We start from the raw sequence: 23180 nt of genomic DNA, 5'->3' as shown, positions 1-23180 counted from the left end.
GGGTTATATCAAGGTTGCCTCATTGCATCTGTCTGCCCTTGTTAAATTACTATACAAAATTTATCCAACTGTGCTTTGTCTCTCCTTTCCTCTCTCTCTCTCTCTCTCTTTCTTTCTTCCCCTCTCCCTCACCTTTTTTTCTCACAGACTCCCACTGCCACTCAGAGTCACTCCACTCCGGAACCTGTTGAGTTTCAATACTTTCCGTACAAGTCAGAATCCGTAGGGGAAGAACCTTCTAAATTCCCATTCTGGAGGTTTCGAGGTAGAACCACGCCATACATCCAGGTAGGAGTACACGCTTTATTTCCAATTATATCCAAAAGTAGTCAGACACTGACTTTTGTTCAGGGGAAAGATGTAAGCATTGTCTGAAGACAATCATAGGTCACTGTTCTCGAGAGGTGCAATGAACCTTACTGTTCAGCACAGCTAAAGTCATCATGGGCTAGATGGCCAAGCTTTTTTCCTGTTGAAGCAAAATGGGGGAAAAATTCTAGTACAATTGGCCCATCTATTGCTTCTCACCAGTAGATCCTGTTAGAAGTCTTTTGGAGAAGGGTAGTCTCTCTAGATAGACGTGAAGATACTGAATGGGTAACAGTCTCCTCTGTTGATGACAGACCAGAGGTTCCAAGATCTGTTGAAACAGTTTTTTGACTTTCATGGAGCCCATCATAAGCTCCTACTTAAGTTTCCACTTACACCAGGAGTGATTTTTCGAGAGTCAGTCATAAGCTCTGTATTAAAGAGGCACTTCAACCTAGCCGGTTGGAAAAGGTCAGCTAGGTTGAAATGCTCCTTGTAAGTATACACTGCTAGCTCAGGGGTTTAATACCTAGTTCTCGGGTCACATCCAGTCATTGAGGTTTTCAGCATATCCATGATATAAATTTGCATGCACCATCTCTGTTGCAGGATACTCATGTGGGTATCCTGAAAATCTGATTGGCTAAGTATGTCCTGAGGACTAAGTTGAGAACCACTCTGCTAGACCTTAGTGCCTGACCAGTTGTAGGGGTGATGGCATTCTTACTGACTGCCCTGTGGCTTCATGCTATGCCCATCAGAAAGCCGCTGCTGGAAGGGGAACAGGTATTCTCTTGGTGTGTGTCAGCCCCTGATGGTGGAGAAATTAACTTTGGGTTTTAAAGTTATTTAGTCTTACGCATCCATAAGCAGCATTTGAGCTTGGTTGGCTAGGTTGAAGATTGAAGTGCCTCTTTAAGAAAGGACTGTAATGTAGACATCCCAGCGAACTTATGATTGCCCCCTAGAAGCCGCATATCAATGCTCATAACATTCTTGCAATAGGATATTGGTTCATCACGTGACTACCCTTAGCCAATAAGAAATCAGTACTTGCTTTCTATAACTTGCTGTACGCAGCCATGGGTGAATTTCTTCAAAAAAGGTAGTAAATGAATCTTAAATAAATAAATACATATATGACAATAATTTGTAGCCTTCGGGTATGTCAGAGAGAAGACTAAAGATCAAGTAAGATCTTTGACAGCACAGTAGACAGACACAAATGGGCAGATTAGGAGGACCAGGTGGACCTTCTCTGCCAACATCTCGGTTTCTGGGGTGTTTTTTTTGTTTTTGTTTTTTTTTGCTAACAGAGAGGCTGTGGAAATTGATAATTGCTTTAGATCAGTGCTTCTCAGCCCTTTCCTGGAGCTATGCCCACCCAGTTAAGAGATTCATTATATGCAAGGGCGGTTTGAAAAGTTTGGTTAAAAAACAAGTTAAATATTTTTTAAAAATTTGACAAAACCTATTTTTCTGATGGGATGGATAAACTGGACAGCCCTTGATGGAGACTAAATTGAACCTGAAAACGCCAGTTGAAAGAAATACAGTACTCCCCCGATATTCGCGGGGGTTCCGTTCCAGGAACCCCCGCAAATCGTGAAAAACCGCGAATACGGTTTTTCAATGGGGGGAGACTGGAGAGGGCAGCGGGAGAGGCAGGAGAGAGCAGCCGGAGCGCCAGCGAGTGCAGGAACTCGCTCGCTGTATGCTCCGACCGCCTCTTCCTGCACTAAGTTGGGCCTTATCCAATCAGGAACTTCTAAAAGGTGGAGTGGTATTAAATGGGTCTAGATCATTTCTTACAGATTGGAAATGTATTGTAAAATGTGGGTCAAAGACCTCTGAGGTAAAGATGATGAAGAAAGGGGTGCCACAAGGGTCAGCACTTTCTGCACTATTGTTTAACATTTAGGTTGCATCAATAGGGCACATACTACAGAAGTTGGAAGTATATTATCGCATTTTTGTGGATGATATCCATTTTTTCTTTCCTGTCTTGGAAGGAATCAAATATATCCGGAAGAAATTGGAAGAGAATATGAATAAGATAATAGGCTGGATTCATGAGAATAACTTACCGTATATACTCGAATATAAATCGAGACCCCCCATTTTTTCCCCCCAAAAGGAGAAAAATGGTTGACGGTGGCTTAATATTCAAGTGCCGTGCCCTGCCAGGATCTGCACCTAGTGTCCCTTCCCTCAGGCCCTTCCCTGCCAAGTTCTGCACCCAGCCCCCTTCCCTCTCTGCTCTGAACTCAGCCCCCTTCCCTGCCAGGCTCTGCCCCCTGTCCCACCTTCCTTCTCTGTACCCTCTTCCCCCTCTAGTTGTCTAGTGATAGGCCAGGACAGGAGGGATCCCTCCTGTCTCCCGTCCTGGCCAATACTAAATTTTTTACGCCCCTCATTCCCCCCTGCACCTTTTCCCTGGTGATCCAGTAGTGTATCCACTGCTGAGACCCTCTTGCCGATTTTGCGGCCAGCAGCCAGTGGCGCACCCAGGCTGGCACGCAGGAGCAAACTTTTTGAGCTCCTGCCCAGCCCTGCGCTGCTGTTTGAGTGGCTGCCGCGAGAACCGTGTAAGGCTGTAAGCAGTTTTTCAGGGCCAGGTGGAAGCTCAAAAACCTCGCTTCTGCGTGCCGGCCCAGGTGTACTGCTGGCCGCAAGATCAGTAGGAGGGGATCAGCGCGGGATACACCACTGGACCACCAGGGAAAAGGTTTGCTGAGGAGGGAGTGGGTAAAAAATTGTTAATATCGGCCTGGGCGGGAGACAGGAGGGATCCCTCCTGTCCTGGCCTAACAGCAGACCTGCAGCAAGTCCAGGAGGGTGTCAGGTGGTCACTGGGTAATGACCCGAATATAGGACAAGACCCCCATTTATGGGCCTTTTTTGGGGGGCCCAAAAATCTCATCCTATATACGAGTATATACGGTAGTTTTGAATTTGAAAAAGACAAGTGATGTTTGTTGGGAATGATGAATTGTTGTTGGATTTAAGAGAGCCGAAGGTGCAGGATGTGACTCTTCCTATAGCAACTTATGTTAAGATGTTAGGGGTACGTTATATAATGCAAGTTGTTAAGGGTGCTTTTATTCCGTTGAGATTATTGTCAAAGGTAAAATCTATGAGGTCCATATCAGATTTTCGGACTGTGGTTCAGTGTATGGCGATGTCCATGCTCGATTTTTGTAGCTCTTTGACGATAGGTATTGCGAAATTTAAAATAAAGGACCGCAGCACGCATGATTACGAGTGTTGCTTGGAACGATTACTGAAAAGTCTGCACTGGTTACCAGTTCATTTAAGGATTTGGGTACAAAATCTTGACAACTGTACATCCGGCGATTTATGGGGTGACACCTTTGTACCTCAAATAGATGTTGAAACAGTAGATGCCTCCCAGAAACTTGAGGTCACAATCCACTATGAGGTTATCGATTGAAGCACTAAGTGAGTGAGACTCGTTATAAAAAAAAAAAAAATAAAAAAAACCCCCACCGCAAACAGCAGTTTCTGTTGTGGGGCCACATTTATGGAACACATTTGCCAGGGTCTTTGAGATTGGGCAGAAAGTGTCTTTTAGAAAGCAGCTGAAAACTTATTTATTCTTTAAAGCAGGGGAGTCAAAGTCCCTCCTCGAGGGCCTCAATCCAGTCGGGTTTTCAGGGTTTCCCCAATGAATATGCATGAGATCTATTTGCATGCACTACTTTCTTTGTATGCTAACAGATCTCATGCAGATTCATTGGGGAAATCCTGAAAACCCGACTGGATTGAGGCCCTCGAGGAGGGACTTTGACTCCCCTGCTTTAAAGCTTTTTATTAGTTTAGATGAATGTATTTTATAGTTTCTATGGTGCAAACTTTTTATTGGCGTTATGCTAGTTTTTATTGAGGTTTTGGAAGAACAGGATAGGATGATGTTTATAATATGTCTGAGTATATTTTGATTATAAATATTTTTATTGTAACCCGCTTAGACATTAAGCAGGGAAGAAATTTTTTTAAAATCAATAAATAAACAATAATGGCCTATGGATTTCTCTTTTAGGAAATTATCCTAACCTTTTTTAAACCCTGCTAAGCTAACCGATTTTACCACATTCTCCGGCAACAAATTCCAGAGCTTAATTGCATGTTGAAGAAATATTTTCTTCAGTTTGTTTTAAATCTACTTAGTAGCTTCATCGCTTGCCCCCTAGTCCTAGTATTTTTGGAAAAGAGTGAACAAGCGATTCACATCTACCCTTTCCACTCCACTCAGTATTTTATAGCACTCTATCATATCACCCCCGAGCGGTCTCTTCTCCAAGCTGAAGAGCCCTAGCCGCTTTAGCCTCTCCTCATAGGGAAGTTATCCCGAATCTTTTATCATTTTCATTGCCCTCCTCTGTACCTTTTCTAATTCTGCTATGTCTTTTTTGAGATTTGGTGACCAGAACTGCACACAGCATTCAAGTTGCACCCGTACCATAGAGCGATAAGAGGGCATTGTAGCATTTTCATCTTTGTTTTCCATTCCTGATAATTCCTAACAGGTTTGGGAACCACTGCATTAGAAGAATAAGTGAATGGAAAACTTCTGTTCCCTGGGTGTAATTAAAGACACCACTGCTTAATTCAGATGTCTTAATGGGCCTCTCACAGCAGCATGACGGGGCAAAGGCTTGAGCTCTTTAACTCAAGAGAGGTTCGCTTGTTGTATCAGGCACGACTAATTGTTGTACTTCTACGTTATATAAAGCAAAACCTGCTGTATTTTCCTCTTTTCTCAGGAGACTGTTTTCCAGGCTCACGGAGACTAATTGACTTACCTGTTTTTGAAACATGTAGTCCTCAAAGGTTTTTAAGTACGTCAGCAAACATGATAGAGCGCATTAGACTTGATACTCCAGGCTTCATGGAAGTACCGAACCATAGCCAGAAGGACCTGCGCAGGGATGTCTTGAACCCAGAAATGCAGTGAGCTGGGCCACCCTCCTGTCTGGGGGAACGAGCCAACAGGAGTGGCTGGTCTATGGAGACAGGTTTGGAACATGGGGCTGTGCTAGGATGGGGACAGAGAGAAGATCATACAAATGCTTTGATTTCTGCTTCTTCAACAACTGTTTGCAGATGAAAAGAGCCAGGAGGATTCGACAGAAGGTAGAACTTGCAGCGTCAGCTCTGTGTTTCTTCTTTGAATCGGTATTTGTTAATGTCTCGGTCTTCTCACCTGCTTACAAAACTGACCAGTAGCAACACTGGACTCTTATAGTAGAAGAAGGCTGACAGTGTGAACTGTAGACATTAGAATAGCAGCTGTTTCTACATTTTCAGAATAGACTACACTTCCCCCTCTGTATTTGCGAATTCCGTATCTACGGATTCGCTTATTTGCGGTTTTAAAACAAAAAATGCATTTTCATTTTTCAGGCTATTTTAAGCCCTGTAAGCCCCCTCCCCTTAAGCCTTACCTGGTGGACCAGCGGGTTTTTGGGGCAGGAGCGATCTTCCCACGCTCCTGCCCGGTGCAGATCGCTCACAGGAAATGGCTCGAGAGAGTACAGGAGCTCAAGGCAGCCATTTCCTGTGAGCGATCTGCACGGGGCAGGAGCGTGGGAAGATCGCTTCTGCCTGAAAACCCGCTAGACCACCTGGTAAGGCATAAGGGGGGGGGGGCTTTCAGGGCTTAAATAGCTGGGGGAAGCGGGGGTTAGGGGCAGAACCGGTCCGAATATTCGCTGTATTTTAATAGTCGCGGGCCGGCTCTACCCCTAACCCCCGCGAATAAGGTGGGGGAAGTGTAGCTCCTTTGTTCAGCTGTCTGTGCTGTATTCATGTTTTACATGTGTCAGTGTGATATCTGAATCAAGGGAAAGGAGGGGAAGGGAGCTATGATATCAAATCAGTACAGTTGATTATAGTGGAAGAAGCTACCCTGGGTACTTGTTATCAAAGGCCCCTCGCGTTTCCTTAATCGATCCGCTCCGCACATAGCCTTCCACAATCACTATTCGCTGTTCCAGGGAGAACACCATCTTTCTGCCACCGGTATTAGAAGTGGGCTGCTTTTCCATGCCCCCACCCCCCCCCCCCCTGTATACTAATGCTGGAATAGTTCAAAATCTAAACACTATTATCTCTTTATCAAGGAAAAATTAGAATTTTAAAAAGATCTTAAGGGTTTGGCTGCTTTGGCAGCTGAATTATTTAAATCTGGTTTTGATAGTCTTCCTTTTTTTTTTTTTTTTACCTAGACTTGTAGAGATTGTACAAAGGTTAGCAGTGCTTTATAAGGATAATTTTTAAAATAAAGTTGTTTTAATGCACGTGTGGTAATATTTAAATTGCAGTAGGTGTAAAAGTACATGCTATGAACACATGTACTTTTACTGGGGGTGTGGCCTGGTTGAGCATGTGCAGAGTCACAGAGTAGACACAGGTTTGAATTATGTGTGTTGCCTGTTATCTGCCTTGGATAAAGGCGAAATTTAAGTTAATGAACCCTAACCATAATTCATATACTATAGGCATTACCGAGGGCATGGTTTGGACGAGGCATGTGAAGATTCTTGAAGTACATGTGATGCTATGAACACATGTACTTTTACTGGGGGTGTGGCCTGATTGAGCATGTGCAGAGTCATGAAATACATACGGATGGCATGAACCTGTAGACTTTTACTGTATACTTCTCCCTCCGAATTCGCAAGGGTTAGGGGGCAGAACCGGCCCACGAATATGGAAAATTTGCAAGTAACTTTTTGGACCGAATCTGACCGACCCCCCCACCTACGTCCCGGACCTCCCCAGACCTTACCTGGTGGTCTAGCGGTGACGCAGGGCAGGAGCGATCTTCCTACGCTCCTGCCGTGAGTTCCCATTGCAGCTGTTTAATCAGGACCCTCTGTGAATGACCATATTGTTATTTATTATTGTAGCTTTTGTACAATCTGCAGATGCTATTGATTGGGTTTGGCACTTTAAATATCTAGCCCTTCTCAAAAATGGATGTTCCGAGTTATCGGTACAGGACATGGGCAGTTCCAAGCAGCCGACAGGTGTGCTCTGTGTATTCAGATGTTGTTCCAGGTCTTCCGATATTGTTCCAAGTGCAATGGAGAACAGGTTTTCACCGGCCACTCAAGTTCAGTCTTCAAGCCTCAATATTTATGGTCTTCCTCAACTGTTTGTATTCAACACAGCTGTCTCCTGGTATTGCTACAATTATTATCATTATATTACACATAACTCTACACAGAGATTTGTCTTTTGTCACTGGAAAATAGGCTGTTGTCAAATCTGAAATTTTAAGGTTTTGTAGAAATTTGTCCACCTGTAATGTTGCCTAAAGTTGCATAAGAATAGCCTTACTGGGTCAGACCAGTGGTCCAAGTAGCCCAGTACCCCGTCTTCAGGGTGGCCATTCCAGATCTGGCAGAAACCCTAATATTAGAAAAGAATGAGAACAGGACTTCTTTGCTATGTAATCATCCTACCCGGGCTAAGATATAGTATAAAGCAAATAGGGTATATCACGGATGTTTCAAGAAACTTAGAGAAATGTATAAACTGCCTGTCACAGGCTAACTTAGATATTTCTATTCTAGATAATATAATTTCCCCCGTGTGAATCAATGTAAAGAACTGTCTTTTTTTCTAAACAACCCATTTACTTTAGGACCTCCTATCCTATATAATAAAACGCTAGCCGCGCATGTGCACTCAACTGCGTGCTTCCGTTTTCCCTGATCTGTGAGATGTAGGTCCGTGGCCTTGCAGGAGTGCGCATGCGCGAGTCCCCAGCCTTACTTTCCAGCACCTACCACTCGCCGCCAGCGCTGGACTTCCTGCTCTCCGTGTCGGCTCCTCTCACCAGCCGCACCAGCGTCTGAGAAGGCTTCCGACGCTGGCGGGATCGAGAGGAGCCGTGGTGACACCTCGCGGGGCGGGAAGGGAAGCCCAAAACACTCCAGCCGCGAAGGGATGCCGCGGTCCCGACTCAAAACCAGCTGATTCCAGCAGCGTGTGCAGCACTCTACACACACTGCTTCGGGGCCTTTTACTGCCCTGATTTGCTCTGCCGCGTCTCTGATGATGTCATCAGGGACGTGCCAGAGTAAATCAAGGCAGTAAAAGGCCCCGAAGCAGCGTGTGTAGAGTGCTGTACACGCTGCTGGAATCGGCAGATGGTCGGACCGCGGGAAGGGAAGCGTGGGGGCGGCAAGAGACTAAGGGAGCAGTCAAGACTGAGGGATGGGAAAGGAGGGGTAAGGGAAACGCTGCTGCTGTACAGGGAATTGGTGTGGGGTGGGAGGGAATGCTGGTGCTGCTGTGGCTGCTGCACAGGGAAGGTGGGGATCTAAATGCTGCTGTACAGGGAAGTAGTAGCGGGGAGGGAATGCTACTGCACAGAGACATGGAGGGGGTGGGAATGCTGCTGTGGCTGCTGCACAGGGAAGTGTGGGGGGGAGAGAGACAGATGGATAGAAAGAAAGCCAGACAGCGAGAGGAAGGCAGACATAAAGAAAAGAAGAAAGGCACAGGGGCAGAGAGAGACACAGAAAGACAGACAGACAAAGGGGGCCAGGGAGAGAGACAGACAAACAAAAAGAAAAACAGCGGGAGGGAGAGAGACACAGAAAGAAAGACAGACAGACATATATTCTAGCACCCGTTAATGTAATGGGCTAAAATACTAGTAATGTAATGTAATGTAATTTATTTCTTATATACCGCTACATCCGTTAGGTTCTAAGCGGTTTACAGAAAATATACATTAAGATTAGAAATAAGAAAGGTACTTGAAAAATTCCCTTACTGTCCCGAAGGCTCACAATCTAACTAAAGTACCTGGAGGGTAATAGAGAAGTGAAAAGTAGAATTAGAGGAAAAATAAAAATAAAATAAACATTTTAACAAGACAGCATTGATCTAAATACTTTGGAAGGTAGAAGAGAGGAGAGAAAGGAATAGAAGCAGAAGGGGGAGCCGTTGAACAGTAGAATTCTGGAGAAATTTAAATGATAGAAATAGAACAAAACAAAGACAAAAGGCAAAACAATAGATAAGATTAAAGATAAATCATAAGCTGGAAAGAAAAATAAAATAAAACTTTGTCTTCAATCCACGGTTTCAGCGTCAGTGATGAAGTGGAGCAAGTAAGTTTAGGAGGAGCGATTGACGTTTCCAGAAAGGGCTTCTTCAGGAAAGAGACTTGGCCGACAGTCCCAGGATGCCTATGTCTCCTCCCCTGCGATGTTCTCCCATCCATGCATTCCCTCCCAGACACACTGCCCGTGCCCCAGCCGCTCCAAGGAGGCTGCCCCAGATGAGGCCCACGGTGAATGCAGGATTCTCTCCTCTGCGGGAAAGCCGCCCGGAGCCGACAGTCGATCTTCTTAGCGGATTGCATGTAATCTTTATATTATTTCAGGTCCGTGTCCTGACTCCAGATTTTAATCACCTGTGCCTGTCCCATCCCACCTACCTCCTCTATTGTATATGAAAACTTCAAAAACTGCGTATGCGGATGTGCACTTTATAAATAAGACAAAAAATCAAAACTAATAATCGTACAAATGTAGATCATCAAATCATATGTAGAGAGGAAAAGCAACACTTATCTTCGATGGTGTAACCCATGGGCCAGCACTGGTTAAAGATCTATTACTCTATTACTGGCCCATGGGTTACACCATCGAAGATAAGTGTTGCTTTTCCTCTCTACATATGATTTGATGATCTACATTTGTACGATTATTGGTTTTGATTTTTTGTCTTATTTATAAAGTACACATCCGCATATGCAGTTTTTGAAGTTTTCATATACAATAGGGGAGGTAGGTGGGATGGGACAGGCACAGGTGATTAAAATCTGGAGTCGGGACACGGACCTGAAATAATATAAAGATTATAGGAGGTCCTAAAGTAAATGGGTTGTTTAGAAAAAAAGACAGTTCTTTACATTGATTCACACGGGGCAAATTATATTATCTAGAATAGAAATATCTAAGTTAGCCTGTGACAGGCAGTTTATACATTTCTCTAAGTTTCTTGAAACATCCGTGAGAAACCCAAATATTAGCAACAATAAGGACATTGTGACATGGTTTGTTAGTAGTTGTAGTAACATAACAGTATTAGTACTGGTATAATTATTGTTTCTTGCTTTTTCTGCTCTGACAGAGGAAGGGGATGGGTGTGGGCTCTTTAGAGAAAGCTAATCTAGAGGTATGTTAAGTTAGTCCAGTAAAAAGGTATTAACCTTATACTTTTGCATTTTGGTTTTGTTTCTTAACCTTTTATTGATTTGACTCCATCTTTCTTCCTCCGCTGTTTTCTGACCCATGCTCTTTCTAGAGCACCATAATCTAAAAAAAAAATATACATTCACCCGAAAGACTTGCCTTTAACTTGGTATCCAGAGGTAGATTGTGAAAGTGCTGTTGGCCGGCTGAAATGTGAGTTAAGATTATTTCGAAATAGTTAGATTTGAGTCTTGTCATTTGGATGGCCTGACTAGCCTAACCTACTAGTGCTGTGAATTAACACTAGCTGGCTGTGTCAGAAGCCTATCCCTATCTAACGACCACGAAGCTAAGTACTTTTAAAACATTTAAGTTATATTGCTTAAGTTATACCTAAAAGGGGAAAGACCCAGTGACGATTAGACACTTAAAGCTTTAGGCAATGAGATGATCTGAGCCTACAGGATCCGTTAGGTAAACTAGAGAGAGGGAACAGAGCATCTCTATATTGTATATTCACACAAGAATATTAAGCACCCCAATTGAGAGACGTTGTGCAAGGTCCTGTGAATTGATATTAGAAGCCTATCCCAGCCTTACCACCATGGACACCAGTTTTTTGTCTGGATAAATTTTCTTTGACCTTAGGATCTAGTCCCAAAACGTAGAAGCTAGCAGGTAAAACTCTCTCGGTGCCCTCATCCTCTGAAGTTTGAGGGGCTGAGAAATTCTGCACCTCGTTAGGGCCTGATTTAATAAGATTTATTTCTTTACTAAACTCTTTCATATAGACAAAGCAAGAGAAAATCAGGCCTTTAATTGTACAACATTGGCAGAAACCAACAGGGCCTCTCCCTTCCCCAGAAGGCTGCAGCCAGCAGTGTAGGATCATTCCCTGATTACTGTGCCTCAGGCATTTGTGTCTTAGCTTCACTTATCACTTTGGTTCAGACCCCATCAATCTGACTGGGGGACATGAGAGAATGAATGACTGTCCTCAGCCAGTCTGTCCCTCTTCTCACCCTCAGCTAGTCTACCTCTCTCTCCCTTGTATTCCCTCCACCCAGGGCCGCCATCAGAAATTTCTGGGTCCCTTACTGAGCAATCCTATTGGGCCCCCCACACACCCCTTCCCCCCTGACCCCCCCCTTTCTTCCATGGGCCGAATACACACATACTTTTCTGCTAATGCTCCACCTAAGCCAGTCCCTTAAAATCTTCTCACATCCATTGGGTGATTTAGCATAGAGGAGATATTCATAAAAAGAACGTCCGTCAAGATCTTTACTCATAGACTGTGCCATTTGCTTTAAATCATCTTCCATCATTAATCCAAATTGCACAATTCTTTCTCTGTCTTTGTCCTGAATGGCATCTGGCCACATTGCTGGATCCTTCCAGTCAACAAATTTATGAGCAGGCGCAGAGAACGCATTTTTAAACAAATGTAGTTTATCCTTGTACTCCTTATGTAATTTTAATCATCTATGGATATGTTTGTATGTTTATTGTTCAAATGGTTTTATTTATTTCCCCAAATTTATTTTTGTTATACGCATTGAAAATATTTGATATTGCGTTTAAATCAAAATCTCAATAAACTTGAAACTTGAAACGAGTGCCCGTGAGATTGTGGGAGGGTTAAATACTCAAAACTTAGAAGAATAACAATTTACTTAAAGTTTTTGCTAAGCCAGCTTTCTGGTATCTTTACATACAGTGGCGTACGTAGCATATGTAACACCCGGGGCCCATCATTTTTGGGCACCTCCCCCATCTGTAAGAAAAACATGATTTTTAGTAACAAACCACACGTCACACATGAGTACCTAGGAAAAGGCAGCATCTTACATATTGCAGTGAGCAGTACATCAATACACCCATTGTAAAACTAAACAAGCCAGACCAGCACAGATCAATCCTACACCGTCAATCCTAACAGAAAACCATGTCTTTTGAACAAACAGAACATAGAAAACACCTTCGCCTAGTATGGAATATGTCATCACAAACTAACCCCTCACCCTTTTACAAAACTGTAGTGCGGATTTTAGCCACAGTGGTAACAGCCCTGACGCTCATAGAATTCTGAGCATCAGAGCTGCTACCACCACGGCTGGCGCTAAAAAACGATCCACAGTTTTGTAAAAGGGGGGATAAAATAGAAATACACAGTTTCAACGCTCTAGCTCAGAGGTGCCCAAACTTTTTGAGCTTGTGAGCTACTTTAAAATGACCAAGTCAAAATGATCTACCAACAATAAAATTAAAAAACACAAAGCACACTAAACGCTGAGAAAATGTTAATTATCATTCCTATTCTGGGTTTTTTTCAAAGAGGTCAAGGCAGATGACTCTATGCATTGTCACCTCAGTAACAACCATACAAAAATAGACAAATATACCCCCCATACTTTTTATTAAACCACAATAGCGGTTTTTAGCGCAGGGAGCTGCGCTGAATGCTCAGCGCTGCTCTTGACGCTCATAGGCTCCCTGCGCTAAAAACCACTATTGCGGTTTAGTAAAAGGGGACCATATTGTAAAATATAGACAGCAGATATAAATTCAGAACTGTGCATAGTAAGTGAAGGGAAGTTTTCATCTCTGGGAATTTACCCAGTTAACTATTAAGTTATTTGGGCAAATTCCTTTGAAAACTGTGGTAATACTGCCTCCACTTTGCTAAATTTAAAATAAAATCATTTTTCCTACCTTTGGTGATTTCATGAGTCTCTGGTTGCACTTTCCTCTTCTGACTGTGCATCCAATCTTTCTTCCCTTCTTTCAGCCTGTATGCTTCCTCTCCTCCACACCTCATTCCCTCCCCCAACTTTTTCTTCCTCTCTTCATGCCCCCTTTCTTTTTTTCTGTTTCTCTTCTTTCCTTCTGTCTCCCTGCCTGCCCCCTTTCTTTCTTTCTCCCTGCCGTTTCCCAAGCCACTGCCACTGCCGCTGCCATCAGGGAACAGGACCTACCAATGGATAACAGGCCCCAAAGCCGACGCCGACGCATGCTCTCCCTGCTCTGGCCGACCAGCATTCCTCTCCCCGACGTCAATTCTGCCGTCGGAGAGGAAGTTCCGCCCAGCCAGGCAGCGATTGGCTGGCCCGAACTTCCTCTCCAACTGCAGAATTGACGTCGGGGAGAGGAAGACTGATCGGCCCGATAGATCACCAAGGCAAAGTGAGTCCTGGGTGATCGACTCACTTTGCCTTGGCGAGCTACTGGCGCCCCTGCCTTAGAACACTGCTTAGGACCCTGGGGGAGCCCGGGCCCCCTGTCAGCTCTGGGCCCCTGAATGCAGGACCGGTAGTACTGCCCTGATGGCGGCCCTGCCTCCACCACACTCAGTCAGTCTACTCCTCTCTCAGTCATTTCTCCCTCCCCTGCTCTCAGTCAGTCTGCTGTTCTCTCACTCATCTCTCCCTCCCCTGCTCTCATCCATTCTGCCTCTCTCTCTCTCTTACTCATTCATCTCTCCCTCCCCTGCCCTCATCCATTCTGTCTCTCTCTCATCTTTCCCTCCCCTGTTCTCACCCAGCTGCTATGAAAGCAGAACAGGTGGTGGACCTGGAAGTTAACTGGGTTTGCATTTGGCCTACTGTGGTGAGGCTCTCAGAGCTATGCCAATAATACCTACTCAAGGTGGAAAAGAGCTTGAACATGAAGGAGGTTCTCGCAGGGTGAGGCTTATCCATTGCACTCCGGTTGGGTTGACCCCTTCGATTTCCCCAAGTGCAGGAAACTCGACTACATAATTTGTGGTAATGGGGGACTGTGTTCATGCTTACCCCTGAAAAAAAAATTAAAGGAGAGAGTCTGTGTATATTTTCTCTTTGAATTTGATTTTGATGTGGCTAGATTTTTTGATCCCAGAAAATAACATGCATGGACATGAAAATCCTGTCTAAGTCTACCCATCCCTTCTGAAGCACGGCGTGCTCCATGGGAATGTTTCCTCCCAAAAGCAGCTAGAAGCATGAATGTTTTTTTAGCATGACATGGCCATGTATTGAAGGAGGGCAATTTTTGCACACCAAATTGATGCAAGAATTAAGACAAGCCATTTGCTGATAGCATAGTGGGTAATTTGCCAGATCCCTAGATGCGAGTTGATCTTTGCTCATATCAAATTGACTTCTTACAACGCTGTAGCTCTGAGATTCATCAGGTCTGAAATTTTAGGAGGGTCTGTGGACTGAGGGTGGGTTGGGGTGGGGGACTTGTGCAGACTCTTGGTCTCAGTGTAGAAATTGCTGTGGAACCCTCTTTGGTATATGTTTACAGAACCATTAAAGTGTAGAGGAGTTCATAGACAAAACCGCGGAAGACAAAGGCGCGCGCCGACAACAGCGCAAGACGGAGGCGCGCGCCGAAGAAAATGACAGTTTTCAGGGGCTCCGACCGGGGGTTTTGTTGGGGAGCCCCCCCCCACTTTACTTAATACAGATCGCGGCGGCGTTGTGGGTGGTTTGGGGGGGTTGTAACCCCTCTCATTATACTTTAAACTTAACTTTTTCCCTGTTTTTAGGGAAAAAGTGAAGTTTTCAGTAAAATGTGGGGGGGTTACAACCCCCCAAACCCCCCACAACGCGGCGCGATCTGTATAAAGTAAAGTGGGGGGGCTCCCCAACAAAACCCCCGGTGGGAGCCCCTAAAAACTGTCATTTTCTTCGGCGCGCGCCTCCGCTCTGCGCTCAGATGTCGGCGCGCGCCTTTGTCTTCCGCGGTTTTGACCTGACACCATGTAGGGTTCATAGACAAAACCGCGGAAGACAACGAGGAGGTTGTGGCATTTGGGGGTCGCTATTTCAGAGGGCTTTTATTCTTTTTTTTTGTTAACTGTGGCAGTTAGATAAAACATGTTTCAATCTCCCTGTCTGCTGACCAACTAAGTCTTATCTAACTGATTAAAAAAAAAACAGCTGGTTGATTAACCCATTCAGATGTTTTCAGTATTTGCCTCTGAATAAATAAATCACGAGGATTTTCTGCCTGCGGTTTGATCTTTTAGTGGGTCATTACCACTGGACTTGGGTTGACTTTCAGGTGCTATTAACTTTGGGCTCCTTTTACTAAGGTGCGCTAGTGTTTTTAGCGCATACGGGATGTTAGCGTGTGCTAAACCCGCGCTACGCGGCTTGAACTAACGCCAGCTCAGTGCTGGCGTTAAGGTCTAGCACGTGGGGCAGTTCAGTTCGCGTTAAAGCCCTAACGCAGCTTTGTAGAAGGAGTCTCTGTTGTCATAAACCAGATTGTAAATCTGTGGTGGGAAGAGGCAACTTCAGCCCAGCCCGCTGGAAAAAATCTGGCTTGAAATGCTGGTTGTTTGTGTAAGACTAAAACTGAGATCTCCCCATCATGAGATGTAGAAGACTGCATAAGCTGCCATTATTTTCTTTTTGCACACCAAGAGAACACGTGTCTCCTCCCCAGCAATGCTGACACCATCCGTGATGAAGTATATGAGGAAATGTTTCAAATTATTACCCAGTGAAAGAAAAATATTTAACCCTATGACCTGTTCTCCCATCCCTGACACTCTCAACTAAACACGGCCCCCCTCTGTTCCCAGTGCTCTCTCTCACCTAACGCGCCAAGCCATCCTCACCAGTTGTCCTTCATCACTTCCCAGCATGCCATCTCCCTCCTTCCCCCCTTTTTCCAGTGACCTTTTATCAGCCTATTTTTGGGTCACAAACTTAAATTTAATAACCATTGCGTTAAAGCACAGCCATGTGGTCCATACTAGAGAGAAAGCCCTGGCATTACAGAGAGAAGAACATGTAATTCAGATATTATTTTCTTCTTCCTGTCTTTGACAAATTGCCCTCTCAGCTACTATCCCTCTCCCTGCCCCCCAGGAAGGACTGCAGGGTAGTTATCTTCCCCCATCACTTCTTGGAAGTATTGTATTTAATCATTGTTGTCTGGGAGGGAGGAATTGGGGGACTTTTCATTGCACTCCTAAAAGATCTGTAACCATTGTGGGCCACCAGAGTAAGGTGTAGGGTGGATAAGGATAAGGGAAAGCAGGAAAAAAGGAAGTGAAGAGATAAAAGGAGAACGAAAACAGAGAAGAGAAAGATAGAAAGAGAGCGAGTGAAAGAAACAGTGAAAGGGGGCCGAGAGGAAGAAGCAGCTGATGAGAGAGAAAATGGGGGGGGAAAGAAGAAGAGGGGGGGTTAGTGAGAAATGGGAGGTAATAGGGATTAGAAGGACAGGAGTTGTGGGGAGGAAGAAGAAAGGGCAAATTGTAGAAGAACTGTGAGGTAGGAGGGGTTGGGGAGAAGATCAAGAGGAGATGATATAGCTGTAAGGTGGAGAAAAAGAAAGGGGAAAAGGGGTCAGGAAGAGAGTTTTGGTGGAGGTGAAATTACTGAAGGCTCCTATTAAGTACAATCTTGGCTGTTGAACACGCCAGAGACTGGAGCAGAATGGAGACTTGAAGGGCAGTGGGAGAAGTCTTCAGGGGGCAGAGTGAGAGCAAAAAGAATGAAAAGCCAATACACTGCTGTAGGAAGGAGAGACAAAGAAGAAAGAGACAGGACAGAAGCGGAAAAGGAAGTGCGAGGAAGACGACCAGATACAGCTGAGTGAGAGAAAGAGGCGAAAAGGGATGGCAGCGAAGCTGGACCAGAGATCAAGGAAAACAAGAGACAAGTGGAAACAGAAAATAAAGACAGATACAGCAAAGGTTAGAAAACTATTTTCATTCTATAAAAGAGAATGTTGCCTAACTGACTAATGCCGACTATCCCGGGAGCCTACTCAATCTACCATGGACTTCACATCTCCCACGGAGGAGAGACTTGTCATCCTTGATAGCTTGATTAGGTTCCCTAATATATTTGATAAGAAAATTTACAGAATGTGGTTCCCAGGGACTGAGAAATTGCATATTTTGAGACCGAATTACTAAAGTGATCTCTTGGTAATAATATCTCAGATCCTCTGTGCCTGGCCCTGCTGTCTGCACATGTGTAAAATCTAGCATCCCTTAATACAAACTGTTATATTTTAGCATATCTTCATTCACTCGGGGGGCTTTTCTTATATCCTGATGTTCTTTACTCCATATCTGATTTTCCTGCTTTCAGAAACTGCCCCAGTTTCATTCCCTATTGCCATTTTTGATTTGGAGGGGGGGGGGGGGGGAGGCAGAAAGAGTTAGCAGCCTACGTTTTATAGTGTAAGGATTTTACCCTGATTAGGCTGCAGCCCCCCCCCTTATCAACCTGGTGCGCATTTTCCCTGAATCCTTTCTCTAGGATCACTCTTCTCTAAGGGATGGGATTCCTTCCCCTCAAAGCTTTTGCTAGCCCATAGAGGAGAAGAAGCTAGCTCCAAGAGTTTGCTTCTGTATGAAACCTCAGAACTGGGAGATGGTGAGATTTCTCAGGCTGTTGGATTGGAAAGATCTGAATATTCTTAAGGATCTTTCTGTTGGCAAAGCAGGTAATATTCCCAGAAAGAGAAAAAAGTTCACGCTTTTCCCCCCTCAATTCAGGCATCAGAGGCACAGAGAAGTCTGCCATGTCTTCCAGGAATCACAAAAGGATTCAAATGATGAACTGAGTTAGCCATCCTCAGAAAGGTTCAACTCTTACACAGGAATATTTTAGAAATGAGAGTCTTTTGGGCCTTAACAGGTTTTTGAATTAATGAATGTGAAGATGGCAAGTCATCTGAACAAAGAAGAGGGCATGAGGAGCGTCAGAATGATCGAAGAGTTCAAGATGAGGCATGGGTGAACCAAAATTTTGTCAGCTCCTCAGAATGTAATATAATATTTAAGCTGCTCTGTCCAGAGAAACATCCTTGGTTTAGCCAGAAACAATTTAGGCCACAACACGAAGCTGCCAGCAGATTTTCAGATGGGCTTTGATGCGTTCGCCCAAGAATAGAAAAAACATTGGTTTATCTTTATCAGTATTTTATATGCCATCCTTGGAGAAGTTCAAGACGGTATACAATTTCTTATCAGGTACTATGGTACCTGTTAGAAAAGATGAAATTTCCTGCAAAGTTGGGGTGATTCTGGAGCTATTCCTTACAGAGATGAAGTTTTGGGATCTAAAAATGGAAGACCCTCAGATTAGCAGAAATTAAGATGATCCCTCTTTTCATCCAGAATCAGTTTCTGTATCTGATGACCATACCTTAAAACCACCATACTGATTCATGCCCAAAATCCATCAAGCCCTGTATCCTGTTTCCACCAGGGACCAAACCAAATCAAATCATTAGTACTTGGCAGGATCCTAAAAAGCGAATAGATTCTGTACTGCTTACTCCCATGGATAAGCAATGGCTTTCCCCATGGCCAAAAGCCTCAGCCAGCTTTTAGATTTTTTCTTTCAGGGCCTGAATGTTTGTACACTGAGGATTTATGCAACTTCTGTTTCTAATATCAAAATTTTTATGGAAGTTAGTTCTTTATCTTCCTATCTTAATGTGATGAGGTTTTCCAAAAAGTGAATACAGTATAGAAGCTGAGGTTATCGAGGCCATGAACTTCTTGGTGCTAGATTACATGTTATAATGAAACCTCTGTTTGAACCCATGTGATTAGCTTGAATATTTGGGGTTGGGGATTGTTCCAAAAAGGAAAATAAGTGAATTGAAAAGTCTGTCTTTTACCCTATGTCAGCTTTTCTGAAGCTTTTTCTAGAGTGGCTCCAAGTTTAATCACAAAGGTTAATCCTTTTTTTTTTTTTTTTTTTTTTTTTACATTAACCAAAAATTAGGTTTACCAGTTTGGGGGGTAATTTTATAAATATTTTTATCCCAGGATAAGCAGGCAGCATATTCTCACCCATGGGTGATGCCACCGACGGAGCCCTGGTACAGACCACTTCAAAAGTGCATCGCCACTTTAAGTCTTTGGAAAGGTTGCGATAGCCTGCAGTGTGCATGTGCGAGTGCCTTCCGGCCCGACGTAGGTGCGCAGTCCCTCAGTTTCTTAGTTTCCATGGAGCATTTCAATGGCCCTTGAAAATATTTTTTGCCTTCTCGCTTGCACGTTTGAGACTTTTTAGTCATTTTCGTGTTTCTTTTTGTCTTTTTTATTTTACCTTGCCTTCGGTAAAAAAAATTAAAAAATCACCTTTTATTAAAATTTTACCCAGTGTTTTGAGGTATGCATGGTTTTAAGAAAGGTTTGGACAATTTCCTAGAGGAAAAGTCTATAGTCTGTTATTGAGACAGACATGGGGGGAAGCCACTGCTTGCCCTGGATTGGAAGCATGGAATGTTGCCACTCTTTGGGATTCTGTATTTAATGTTGCTACTCTTTTTGGGATTCTAGAATCTTGTTACTCTTTGGGATTCCGGAATCTTGGTATTCCTTGGGTTTCTGTATGGGATGTTGCTACTCTTTGGGTTTTGGCCAGGTTCTAGTGACCTGGATTGGCCACCGTGAGAATGGGCTACTGGGCTGGATGGACCATTAAGGCTAGTCTTATGTTCTTATGCAAAATGTGTACAAAGTTGTCACTTCCACGTGGAAACTGCCGGGCTTTGTGCAGTTCATTTTTTCAATGGGTGTATTTGTACAATGTTGTTCCTGCGGCACATGCAAGCAAATACATATGCACTCCATGAAGTCCTAGTGCATATTTTACAAAGTTTCAGCAGAACATTTTGTAAATCACCACCATAACCAAGTACATTCTGACCTTCTATAGATGTCTCTGTTCCACTATCTACATTCTATTTAAAACAGGCCTTCACACCAGAAGCCCTACTTATAATCAAGCTAAGAAATCACGATTTGGACCTCACTGATATCACAAACTGATTAGTAATACAGCCTACCAAGAACAGTTACTATGTTTAGAAGGATTTATTTACCATTTTTTGAAGAAATTCACCCAAGACAGTGTACAGAAAGATTATATTTTCTGGGTTTTTGTTTAACACGTTGGTTGTGCAGTGGCTGTGAAACATTACTTCCTTTAATTTGTTTTGATTAGGTTAAGTTTTGGTGAATATTTCTAATAAAAAATAAAGTAAAAAAACAAAACCCAGTACATAATATAGCATATATGGAATTTATACTCCGCTATTACAAACATAATGTTCACGACGAATCACAATAAGACTTCTGTTACGTCCCTTCTGGATTCCATACGCCAGATGTTCAATGCCAACCCTGCAGAAATCTACATCTTTTCTGAACACGTGCTCCACCCCCCTCTAAGCTGAGAGTCAGCAAATAACCTTAGTTTCAATTTCTGCAAGCAGTCCGCGCAGAAGTCTTTTGCTGTTGCTCTGCTTCTGTTTCTTATTTTTTCGCTTAGAGTTTGGTTTTTGGTGGCTTCAGTGCCTTGAGACCCCTCCCTGGTATTCCCCTGTCGGAGAAAAGGACGCAGTCCTGCAGAGCCAGACTGCAGCTTCACAGAGGAACTTTGATGGATCTGTGGAGCCAGCCTGCTGTGTGCCACCCTCTTCAAGTTCCTGGGGTCCTTTCCCATGGAAGTCTGCTGGCCAGTGACTCTGTCACAGGTTTCTAGTGCAGGCTGTGTGCGTCTGCACAGAAACTCACCCTGGGTTTCAAAGCTCAGGCTGCCTTTCCCACCCCCGATTGCGTGGCAGAGGATCCGTGGGGAGCGGAGGTTGTAGTCGGTCTCTGGCTAGCTGGTAGTCTGAAGATCTTCATTCCTGTGTATTTGGAGTTGTTTCTGAGGCAGAAAGTCCTTTTTCTCCATTCAACTACTTAAAACCGCTGACAAACAGCACTACAGAAACTGTGAGTACCTCCATTATTCCTATGGGAACTTTGGGGGTAGCTTGTGGATCAATTTAAACTTCGGTTTTCACAGTTTCTGTGGGTAGGGTTCATGTCCCCCCTCCTCCCCAGACCCCAAATCACTTTTTTTTTTTTTGTTGTTGTTTAATTTTGCTGTTTTTGGCATGAATTCATGACGGCAGCCATCTTGGATTTTAAAAATGATCTTTTTTTCTAACTTTGATTTCTGCCTCAAAAAAACTCAATTTGACTCAAAATTGATTGGGATGGACTCCCCAGCCCCTAATCTATTGAATGCGGACATTGATTTTGCTGGATGGGTGCCGGATCAGCGATTGCGTACCGGGTGCCATAGCAAGCCAAGGGATGGGCGGGAGCTTTGGACTAGAGAATGACACGGTGGCTGTTACCCACTCGCTGAAATGAGTGAGAGAAAAGAGGTGGTTACCGCGGGTATGGGGAGAAGGCCAATCACCGCCCCATGGAGCGGTGAATGGCCTTGTCTCTGCAGTGAAGGGAGAGAACGCGCACGGTCACCAATCGCGCTCCCTCCCTCCATACTGATAGCTTCCGCCGCCGTTCGATCGCCGCCACCGCCCAAGCATCTTCCTCCCTATCGCTGCCGCCTGAGCCTGATCACTGCCGCTGCCGCATGATCATCTCCCTCCCTGCTCCTTACCTTCACTGCAGGCAAATTCTAAATGTGTTCCTACCAGCAGCCGGAGCGTTGAAATCGCGTGCGGCTGCCGTAAAGGTTATCTCTGACACAACCGGAAGTTGCATCAGAGACAACCTTTCCATCAGCCACACGTGATTTCAACGCTGCTGGTAGGAAACACATTTAGAAATTGTCTGTCGCAAAGGTAAGGGGCAGGGAGGGAGAAAGGGGGGAAAGGTGGGGTGGAGAGGAACAGACGCTGAAGGGAACTGGGGAAGGTGGGCTAGAGAGAAACAGACGCTGAAGGGAACTGGGGAAGGTGGGCTACGGAGGAACAGACGCTGAAGGGAACTGAAAAGATGGGCTAGAGAGGAACAGACGCTGAAGGGAACTGGGGAAGGTGGGGTGGAGAGGAACAGACGCTGAAGGGAACTGGGGAAGGTGGGGTGGAGAGGAACAGATGCTGAAGGGAATTGGGAAAGGTGAGGTGCGGAGGAATAGATGTTGAAGGGAACTGGGGAAGGTGGGGTGGAGAGGAACAGATGCTGAAGGGAACTGGGAAAGGTGGGGTGCGGAGGAATAGATGTTGAAGGGAACTGGAAAGGTGGGGTGGGGAGGAACAGATGCTGAAGGGAAATGGGGAAGAAAGAGATTCCAGACTATGAGGGGAGTGGAGGGAAGAAGATAAGTGCCAGGCCAATTGGGGGGGGGGTAGGGATGAAGGAAGAGGCACAGTAACAGAGCAAATGGAAGACGCTGAGAGAAGACAGACAGTGGATGGAAGGAATTGAATGAGATGAGGAAAGCAGAAACCATACAACAAAGGTATAAAAAAAGTTTTCTATTTATTTCCTTTTTTTTGTGCATAAAGGATTAGTTGTGTTGATAAAAATTTATAAACAAACCCTGCCAGCTGAACATCTCTTTCTCCAGTTCAGCAACCAGGACTTTGATTTATAAGGAAGGAATAAGCTAAATATTGCAGTACTGAGGCTTGTATGGATGCTGTGGGGACGGGGGCAGAGACAGTGGGGACATGGACGGGGCGGGGACAGTGTTCACGGGGACGGGGCAGTGACGGGGACAAATTTTTTCCCCGTGTCATTCTGGTTCATAGTAATTCGCGTGCGAGACTTCAGCGTGCCGACATTGTAGCGCAGACAGTTCGGTGCAAGACCCAAGCGCACCGCCTAAAAATTTACTTTTAAAGAGC

General features: G+C 44.5%; 1 protein-coding gene and 1 non-coding gene across 2 annotated transcripts in view; both read left to right on the top strand.

The window, feature by feature from the left end:
- Positions 1-23180, top strand: part of DYRK4 (dual specificity tyrosine phosphorylation regulated kinase 4) — a 161513-nt gene that overhangs the window by 55175 nt on the left and 83158 nt on the right. Inside the window, exon 4 of the mRNA XM_033951753.1 lies at positions 148-288. Within this exon, the coding sequence (XP_033807644.1) occupies positions 148-288 (141 nt within the window). The remainder of the gene's footprint in view (positions 1-147; positions 289-23180) is intronic.
- LOC117364396 lies at positions 14189-14352 on the top strand. Its single transcript, XR_004540243.1, has one exon. It is a non-coding gene; the product is annotated as a U1 spliceosomal RNA (small nuclear RNA).

The sequence above is a fragment of the Geotrypetes seraphini genome, chromosome 7, assembly GCF_902459505.1.
Source record: "Geotrypetes seraphini chromosome 7, aGeoSer1.1, whole genome shotgun sequence".
In the NCBI taxonomy this organism is placed as follows: Eukaryota; Metazoa; Chordata; class Amphibia; order Gymnophiona; family Dermophiidae; genus Geotrypetes; species Geotrypetes seraphini.
This window is presented reverse-complemented; position numbering and strand designations above follow the sequence as displayed.